This window comes from Chlorocebus sabaeus, chromosome 15 (genome assembly GCF_047675955.1).
Source record: "Chlorocebus sabaeus isolate Y175 chromosome 15, mChlSab1.0.hap1, whole genome shotgun sequence".
NCBI lineage: Eukaryota > Metazoa > Chordata > Mammalia > Primates > Cercopithecidae > Chlorocebus > Chlorocebus sabaeus.
Window position 1 is genome coordinate 82184651 of NC_132918.1, and position 9969 is coordinate 82194619.

The 9969-nt window shown below is 46.4% G+C and overlaps 1 protein-coding gene across 6 annotated transcripts in view; it reads left to right on the plus strand.

The window, feature by feature from the left end:
* The window catches only part of ST6GAL1 (ST6 beta-galactoside alpha-2,6-sialyltransferase 1), a 141881-nt gene extending 133868 nt beyond the window's left edge, over positions 1-8013 (plus strand). For all 6 annotated transcript variants that reach the window (XM_073023745.1, XM_008009490.3, XM_073023746.1 and 3 more), the window contains 3 exons: positions 2139-2237; positions 3450-3624; positions 4852-8013. In XM_073023745.1, the coding sequence (XP_072879846.1) occupies positions 2139-2237; positions 3450-3624; positions 4852-5093 (516 nt within the window). In that variant the 3' untranslated portion in view covers positions 5094-8013. The remainder of the gene's footprint in view (positions 1-2138; positions 2238-3449; positions 3625-4851) is intronic.
* Positions 8014-9969: the final 1956 nt, after the last annotated feature.

Here is a 9969-nt window from a genome sequence, read left to right on the forward strand (position 1 = left end):
TGCTTGGCATCTCTTTTTTGCCCTTTAACACTCACCCCCCTTCCCCACCGTTTTTTTTTTTTTTTTTTTTTTTGAGATGAAGTCTCGCTCTGTTGCCAGGCTGGAGAGCAATGGCGCAATCTTGGCTCACTGCCAGCTCCGCCTCCTGGGTTCAAGTGATTCTCCTGCCTCAGCCTCCCCAGCAGCTGGGACTACAGGCACCCACCACCATGCCCAGCTAATTTTTGTATTTTCAGTAGAGATGGGGTTTCACTGTGTTGGCCAGGATGGTCTCAATCTCTTGACCTCGTGATCCGCCCACCTCTGCCTCCCAAAGTGCTGGGATTACAGGCATGAGTCACCGCGCCCGGCCCAACACTTGCTCATTTTATGGCCATCCTCCTACTACCTCTGTTTTTGCACCGTCAGAGCGTGTTAACCATTGTTCAACTGTCCACCTTTCCCGCTACCCTGTGACCTCCTGGAGGGCAGGGACTGTGTCTTTCCTTTGGCTCCTTAGCACCCAGTATAGCTGCACAACCTCCCGCCAAGGTGGACCCACCACCAGTATTTCTTGTCTCAAAGATAGATTGAGGAAATGAGAGTATATTCTTCAGGCTTCCGGGAACTTCCTTACGTCTGTAGGATGGTATGGGGATGGGGATAGCTCAGTGATTGTAGGGGCTTGCGGCAGATTGCTAGATTGCTATTCTTTGGGTTGTACACGGGCCGTCTCCCTTGCCATAGTTTTTTCCAGATACTGCAGTGACATTAATTAGGTCTCAGCCTTGGTGATGTAGACCAAGATGGAGAGGGATTATTTTCGTGATTCTTGCTTTCATTTCAGTCAATTCTTGATTTGATTTCTGCCATTTATTCCTCTCAATTTTTACCTGGGCAACATCATCTCCCACCTGCTTTTTAAGGTGCATGTTGACAGCTGATTTCATATATTAGTTCTGGCTTTCTTAAGAGGGACACAGCTCCCTTCATTCTTAAGCCTTTGGGGCTACTTTTCTTTCTCATTCACTCATGATCTCCATTTGATCCACAACACAGCTCCTGTTTGAGAGAGCAGAGCAAACATGTTATTCCCATTTCACAGATAAGAAAATGAGGGCCTGGTAATATTACTCTGTTTGCTCAAGATCATAGGAAAGTTAGTGGCAAAGCCAAGAGTTGTTTCTGGATCTTTTTGTATCCAAGACCAGTATCTTTTGCCATACTTTTCTTTATTTTGATAAGTAATTAACATTTACATGTATAATTTCCCCCCAGAATTTGGATTCTTTCTTAGGATAGATTCCCAAACATGGAAATATTGAGTCAAAGAGTATAAATATGCTTTTTTTTTTTTAAAAAAAAAAAAAACAAACCAAAAAAACCACTCTTAATACATTTTGCAGAATTATTCAAGCTAGGTTGTCACACTCATGTTTAAGCCAGGCAGGTGTAACCACCCATATGCAGGCCACCCCAGGAGCCAGTGTGGTAGGGAAGGGCCATAGGCAGCCATCGCTGGATCCCTCAGCCAGCAGAGGCACACATGAGCTTCTCACCGGCCTGGTGAGAGTCTCCTGTTGGGAGGTGCGCATTTTTGCAGGCACTCTGGCCTCTCTACACCAACTGAATATTTCATCTGGTGCTCAGCCACAAGCACAGCCATCTGTTCCAGTGCTGCAGAAACTATTGGCTGTGTTGGACTTTGTGAGAGATCCTGTGTCAGTCTCCACCACGATGTGTATGTAGTGTGCTGGACTTTCTAGGTGACTGAAAGGATTCCAGAGATAATTTTGATTATATGAGTCCCTGACTTCAGACTCTACTCTTGTGACCCCCACACAAGGTGTGACCCCAGGAGGCTGGGATGCCATGCTGTTTTCACTGTACCCTTGCCCCCGTAATCTCAAAGCCTGAGTGGATGGAACCCTTTCTATTCTATGGCTAGTGGCTTGTGATAAATGTCCTTTCGGGTCAACGCTGTGCAGGCTGGCATCTTTACCTTTCTTTCACTGAAGTTAAGTACCACACCAGAACTTAGAAGTCTCACAGGGGACTCTGGGGTCTCAGGCTGTACCTTGTGCTGTGTCAGCTATTACTTCATGTCAAACAGTTGCATATGAATGTTCAAGTGACAGCTTATCTCTTTCTTCCTGTAGTTGGTTACCACAGAGAAGCGCTTCCTCAAAGACAGTTTGTACAATGAAGGAATCCTAATCGTATGGGACCCATCTGTATACCATTCAGATATCCCAAAGGTAAGTGGGTGTCCATGGGAAATAGGGGTTGAGCTTCCTGTCTGTCTACAGATTTTCCTGATTTCCTAGGTTTTTAAAGTCATGGCTGACATTGGCTATCCCTAAAGGCTGGGCATTTGAGTTTTAGAATACCCCATTTTGTCTGGACTAGCAGATTCAGAAGTATTCCTGTCCTATGCCAGCTACTCTCCTTGCCCTGCCAGGCACTGCCAGGTATTGTCTCCCAGTTATAGTATTTACTGGGATAGTGGCTGGAGCTCCCAACATCTGGGGTAGGTTGTTCATTAATGCAGTTATTCCTAATGAGCATCAGCAGAACTCGAGAGTAGTTGCCATTACTCCTGTAAATAATATTAGCACGCTTATTTCACACTTCCAGTATCCAGAATTCTTCCCATTTCACTCTCATAACAGTTTAAGGAGATCAATGGAAGTGTAGTTGTTCCCATTTTACAGACGGGGAATTGGAGTGTGGAGAATGAAAGTCCCCGTCCCAGGGCTTGATGTACTAAGCAGAAGGTGGAGATCTGCGACAGCAGCTCTTTCCAGGGAAGGAGGCCTGAGTGGAGGCCTGCTGGATTCTAACCTCTCTGGAGTAGTTCTCTCACTGTTCATGCATGTCAGTTGACCTCTCTCTGATACAGGCTGCTGTGGCCTCAGGACCATGACTCCTGAGAAGGGCAGAGAACACTCATCTTGGGACACTTAACTCTTAAGTTGTCTCTACCAATGCCTGACAGGCTCTGGCGACCCCTGGCACCCTCACTATCTGACTTTCAACAGTTTTCACTGATCTCACTTAGAACTCAAATTTGCCTAGGTCGGGACAAGGACTCTGAACCCATAGATGTGGCAACCTATGCTCTAGTTTTCTCCCCTTTAAAAATGAGAGATGGGGCCAGATGGTAGCTGGGGCTCTTTTCGGCTCTGATAGTGTTCCCGGACTCTGATCCTGAAGCCTGAGGCTGATCCTGGGTCGCCAAGCTCAACTCTCCCCAAAAGCACAGGCGACAGGCAAGGCCCCACCCTGCTATCCAGTGAAACCTGTGACCGGAAGAGAAGCCTGTAGTCTGCTGCAAGAAAAGGGCTGTGCCTCAGGAGCAACCTTGTTGGTCCTTTCCCCTCCCCATGGCCACTGATGAGGATGACTCCTGGGGGGAGCAGCTCACTGGCCCATTTCTCCCTTGAAAGGACCACTTCTTTCTTTTTCAGTGGTACCAGAATCCGGATTATAATTTCTTTAATAACTACAAGAGTTATCGTAAGCTGCACCCCAATCAGCCCTTTTACATCCTCAAGCCCCAGATGCCTTGGGAGCTGTGGGACATTCTTCAAGAAATCTCCCCAGAAGAGATTCAGCCAAACCCCCCATCCTCTGGGATGCTTGGTGAGTTCATGTCGGGGAAAAGACCTTGCGTGTTTGTTTCTAGAAGAGATGAGCTTTTTGTCTGAGGTCTCATTCATTCATTCGTTCGTTCGTTTGTTTGTCCACTAAACAATTGCTAGAATTTTGCTCTGCTTATACACCGTGCCAAGTTCTATCTAAAATACAGAGGTGAATAAGATAGAATTCTTTTTCCTGAGGGTATCTATTGGGGAGGTCAATCAGATGTCTGAGGCAATATTCAATTTGTGCCAGAAGGGAGAGACAACCTGGGGTCATAGGAGAGAGGACACCTTCTAGCTGGACAGTCACGTGTAGCCTCATGGAGGAAGTAGCATTTGGTAGGCTTTGGAGAGGGGAGAATTTGGCAGAGGAAGATAGAGGGAAGGGAAGCCACGAACAGGGGAGGGAGGCGGGAAAATGAGGAGCGGGGCTGTATCTCAGATGAGGGGAGCAAGGCACTTTTCTCAGGTGTACAATTTAAGGGGGCACCCCTTAAAAACTCACTCATCAAGATAAATAACACTGTAATACAGTATCTTCAGAAAACACAATGTAAAAATTCTGATGAATGAAATATCAAATATTTAAATAAAGATAGGATCAGTGGCAGTGCTGTGCAGAGTTTATTGGAACAGTGCTGGCCAGGGGCCCTCTCCTTGGATTTTCTCCACACCTCATCATACAGGCTGTGGAGTGTCCTGTTCCAGCTGTCCCTTTGCCCAGCTAAGGGAAGAAAAGTCTTCCCTCCCCAACACTGTTTCATGTAAGTGCTGTAAGGAAAAATCTGCTCCCAAATTGCATCATCCAAGAGGTTCTGCAGGATGTCACAGTGCTAGAAAGTGCTAGCTACACATGATGGCACTGTCTCCTCAATCAGCTCAGTAATCTTATCCTGTTTCTTCAAATAAATTACTCCATGGATACATTCATTGGCTGATTGATGGAGTCGTTTAATCTACTAGCATTTAGGGAGCATCTGTTATTCACCAGGCCGTGGCCTAGGTGCTGGGGATTCAAAGGTGTGTCACGCTCATACAGCCCTGCGTCCTAAGGAACACTGCTGGGCTTGGCTTGCTGAAACTTGGATTGGGAATCACAGTCATAAATAGAAACTCCAGAGGGAAAGCTCTCCAAATTTGGGGTCAGGAGCTGCTGGACCCACTGGGCAGAGCTCTGGGGTGCTGGGGTGGGTTGTCAGGCATGACTCACCTCTGCTCCCCTCTCCAGGTATCATCATCATGATGACCCTGTGTGACCAGGTGGATATTTATGAGTTCCTCCCATCCAAGCGCAAGACCGACGTGTGCTACTACTACCAGAAGTTCTTCGATAGTGCCTGCACGATGGGCGCCTACCACCCACTGCTCTATGAGAAGAATTTGGTGAAGCATCTCAACCAGGGCACAGATGAGGACATCTACCTGCTTGGAAAAGCCACACTGCCTGGCTTCCGGACCATTCACTGCTAAGCACAGGCCCTTCACTCTTCTCCATCAGGCATTAAATGGATGGTCTCTTGGCCACCCCAGCCTGGGAAGAACATTTTCCTGAGCAATTCCAGCCTGTTCCTTTTCCTCTAGGGGCCTCTGTCAGCAAGAGCACTGGGGCTTCAGGAGCCTGTGGTCAAGAAATCAGGTCCAGCCTTCTCTGTAGCCAGGCAGTTTATGAGCCCAGAGCTTCCCGCCACACACATGCACACATGTCTAGCATTCTTTCCAGACAGCATCCTCCCCACCTTCCACCGTGGTAGATGCAAGATCTGCCTCCCCCATCAGGGCTGCCAAAGCTGGGCTTTGTTTCTCCCAACAGAATGATGCCATTCTCACAAACCAAAGCTCTATATTGCTTGAAGTCTGCATCTAAATATTGATTTCATGTTTTAAAGAAATTCTCCCAAATTACAATTGTGCCCAATGGAAGGTGGCTCTGCAGGGCAAGTAGGTGGTACAGGGGATTGGAAACATGCTCCACGCATCCAGAAAAAAGTTGCTTCCGAGGTCCATGCCCCTGGAACATGTTCCTATCACTCTGGCTGGTTAGGCTGGGGCTTGGTTAGCCCACTCTCCCTCTCCATGTGGAGATGGAAGGTAGAGAAGGATACAGTGTCTGTCCTCAAGTTGCTACAGTTCAGTGAGAGAGGCAGACATCTGAACAGGCAGATAGGATTCAGTGTGCTCAGTGCACTGGGGATTTGTAGAGAGATGGGCTTGCTCTCTGGGCACCCAGGAGGGCCACGCACTTAAACTGTGTTTGTGGATCAGAGAAGGCTTTAGAGCACAGCGGGCACTCAGATGAGTCTTAGAGGAAGAGAAGAAACATGGCAAGCAGATTACATCTGAGCCATTTGAGTTGCATTTTTCTTTCTTCCCATATTTACTTTCTAAGATCTACCTGAACTTAGAGACCCAAGATATTTTTTTAGGAAACCTCTTACCCATGTCTGAGGTAGCAAGTGCAGCTTCATGACACATACGAGGCATTGCAGATCCCCGAAACCTGATTTCTCCAGGCTCTGCCTGGCCTGACCCTATCCTGTCAGCTGGGTTTGCATACCACAGTCCCATTCTTCCTTTTCAATACCTACCCCCAAATCTCCTCCTAACCACCATCGGTTTTTTTTCTTTTTCTTTTCCTTTTCAAGTCATCTTCCCCTCCCAAATTACTTTTAAGCCTTTTTTGCTTTTAAAGCATCCTGACCCCAATTTCTTTGAGCGCACGGGCATTTTGCTGAAGGTCTCTCAAGGAGTAGTGGTGTGGCTCTCTGGACTTACGTCACTCTCAGAGGTCAGAACCTTGGAGAGCAGAACTGATTCTCACCAGGTGTGAGAGGTGTGCTAGCAGATTGCAATGCCCTGCACCTCTTCCTTGCAAGGGAGCAACATCAGGCTCTCTGAGCAGAGGCCGGCCCACTGGGGTTCGCAAACATGCTCTCCAGATGGTTTTACCAAGTCCCCTCTCCCTGATAGGGAATCCTGCTGGACCAGCACGGCCCTGGTGTGGAGAGGTTAAAAGACTTGCACAAGATCAGCAAGTCATGCTGTAGAGCCAGGGTTCCTAGACTCAGGGTTCTGCACTATGTGCTCAAGGGGATCTAATGTTTGGGCTCCAAACCAACCATCTTGGAGCTGGGATCCTCATTTACTGCCAAACCCTCAGCTTAGGTAGCTAGAAGGGCCCTGGAGTGAGAAGGCCTGGACTTTCAAACTGATGCTCCCCTATGACTCGCTGTGCCACTGTGGGCAAATGCTCTTCCTTGAGCCTCTGTTTCCACACCTGTAAAGTGGCGATGATGACCCTGTCTCACAGTGCTGTTGTGAGGATCACACCTGTAAAGTGGGGATGATGACCCTGTCTCACAGTGCTGTTGTGAGGATCACACCTGTAAAGTGGGGATGATGACCCTGTCTCACAGTGCTGTTGTGAGGATCACACCTGTAAAGTGGCGATGATGACCCTGTCTCACAGTGCTGTTGTGAGGATTACAGGAAAGCCCCTGTCCTGGCTCTGTACCTGGCACATAGTAGGTGCTCAGTTCATGCTGGTTTCCTTCCTGCCTTCAGTAGGGACCTGCTCTGTGCTCACACCTCGGCTGCATGCACCCTGCTGTGACGGAGGCTAGTGGGGAAGAGGTCCTGTTCTCAGGGAATTAACTGTTTTATTGGGAGACAGCAACTGCCCTCCTTGGAATACCCAAGAAACCTTGCAAAACGGTGGACAACACAGAACACGCCCTCCTCCTCGCTGCCTGCAGCTCCAGTCTGATTCTGCTTGGGAATGAGCAGAGCACGTGGGCTGCTTAACTGCTGTATAGGACAAGCCCTTTACCCCTCTCTGGGCCCATGAATTCCTGGCTTGGTTTATGTTCTGATTTGACACACTCATTTTAATCTTCGAATCATGACCACTGAGTGCAGAGGAGGTGGCATTCTGACAGCAGGACATACATGTTGTTGTGGAGACTGGGACGACACTGGGTAGAATCTAGTTTTTAATTATTATTAATATAAAGGACCAAATTAATTTAAATGTGATTCTGAAGTCTACAGAACTTTTAGTTCTGTGCTGTCTATATGTGGACACTCTGGTAAAATGCAAATTATGATATGGATGTTATCGTTGGTCTGGTGAGATGTTTCATATTTATGACAGTTAATTTAGAAATTATGACTTAATGCTGCCTCTGTCTATGGGGTTCTGTCTTCTTTGATAGCCACGTATTCATCTGGATCACGGGGCCCTCTCTAATCCTTCCACCAATCAAATAAGCTATTGCTGTTGGTTTGGAGTTGAGACATCAGTCTCAGAAACTTCTGAAAAATGCCTAAGCTAATTCTGAATTACCCAAGGATTATGTCAAATTTTAAAATAAATGTGTGTGTGTGTTTTTAAGCTGCTTCTCTCTTCTTATTTGCTAAAGGAACAACTGCCGATTGCCAACTTTTATCTCCAAAGAGGACACAACTGAGATCCTGAACCCCCCAGTCCTTACCCACTAGCTCCTCTAGCTTTAGACTTACTCTTCAGTACTCCAGGAAAAAAAAAAATGTGTATTTATTGGAAAGATCACCTCTTTGAAATATTGACTGGTTTACTAATTTTTTTATTTTTAATTTTTGCTCTTGCCTGGATTCATATAACTAATCTGTCACATCAAATAAGAGATGGAGTTGGGCAGAAAGCAGAACATAAGGAAGATCCTTCCCTTGGTTTCCAAAACTCTAAAATCCTTAAATGAATGATGTCTTAAAAGGACTTACAATGTTTGGACACAAATCCTGAGGAGGAGCATGAGTCGGGGGAGAGAGGATGATTCCTTTCTCCTGTGAACTGCCCACCCCCTTGTTATGGGTTGAATTGTGTCCCCCAAAATTCAGATGTCTGAAGTCCTAACCCCCCAGTACCTCAGAATATGACCTTATTTGGAAATAGGGTCATTGCAGATGTAATTAGTTAAGGTGAGGTCATCTTGGAATAGGGTGGGCCCCTACTCCAGTGTGACTGGTGTCCTTTTGAAATGTGGAAATTTGGAGATCGGCTTGCACACAGGGAGAACACCATGAAGGCTGAGCTCACGGAGACACCAAGCACCTGCAACCTCCACTCCCAGCCCACTAGTAGGGTTCTCCTCACTGACAAAGCCCGATTCTCAGTGTCTTAGATGCTGCTCTTAGAGAGTGCTTCATGGCCTAGCAGTGTGCTGAAGCCTCTAGAGCCATGAGCAAGATGGGAGAAAGGACACACAGGACTCAGGGACTGCCACCTCCTTCCTAGTCCCAGGTCCTTGTCCTCTGGATGGCCTTGGTTTCCACTTCCCTCATGGCCCCCAGCGCAGCCCCTGGGATGTGTTGTAATGTGATAGAAAGTGGCTGTAACGCTGCTTTCCACTCTCACTTAGGCCAGGAACACTTGCTCAGGAAACTCATGCTATGGATGGGATAATGGCATCAGCTCAGGAGAGAGGAAAAGGCCTTCTCAGTACCCTTGAAATCCCACCACCCAACGCACTGATGTCCCCATCCAGGTGTTCTCAGGATTAATCAGAAAACAAGTTTATAATGGGAAGAGGAATTCTCTTCGATCCAGTGAATACACATTAAACAGCCGTCATGTGCCTGACACTGGGAACAGGATGAAAACCCACAGCACCTGCCCCTCAAAGAAATGGAGGGCCACAGGAATGGGCCTGCCCTGCCTGTGGATAGGTATTATCATGCTAATGTGAGATGAGTGATGTTACTATCTGGAAAGCTAAACCTGGATAGCACTGCTATTGTTAGGCACACATTCATAACTGCTTAGAAGAAAAATAGTATGCAAATGCCAAATATGAAGATGTGATAATACAAGGTAGTAAAATAATGTCATTATAGGGGAAACATTCATTTTAACAGGGAGATTTGGGGAGTCTTGAGGATGGGCAAGATGCGTTTTTCTTCAAGTAAAATGCACCTTCTGATTATGAAAGTAATACATATTCAGTGTCAAAAGAACAGAAAATTTTAAAAAGAGAAAAAGAATCACCTTCCACATCCTATAATCCAAAGGTAACCTCTACCAGCAGTTTCCAATTCTACTTTAAAATACAATATTTTTATACAAATAAAAACACATCTTTTTATTTAAAAAATACATTATTCAAATGCCTCTGGATCATTAAGGACCTTTTTGAAAACAGGCTTTGTAATCGTTGAATGATATTCTATCATAAGGATGGGTTACAATTTACACACAACTTGTTCCTAGAATTGGGCATGCAGCTTATTTACGTTTGTTTTCTCCAAAATACCAAATATATAAGCACATGTTCTCATCTCTGATTGTATCCTGAGGTGGGAAGTGGGCTCA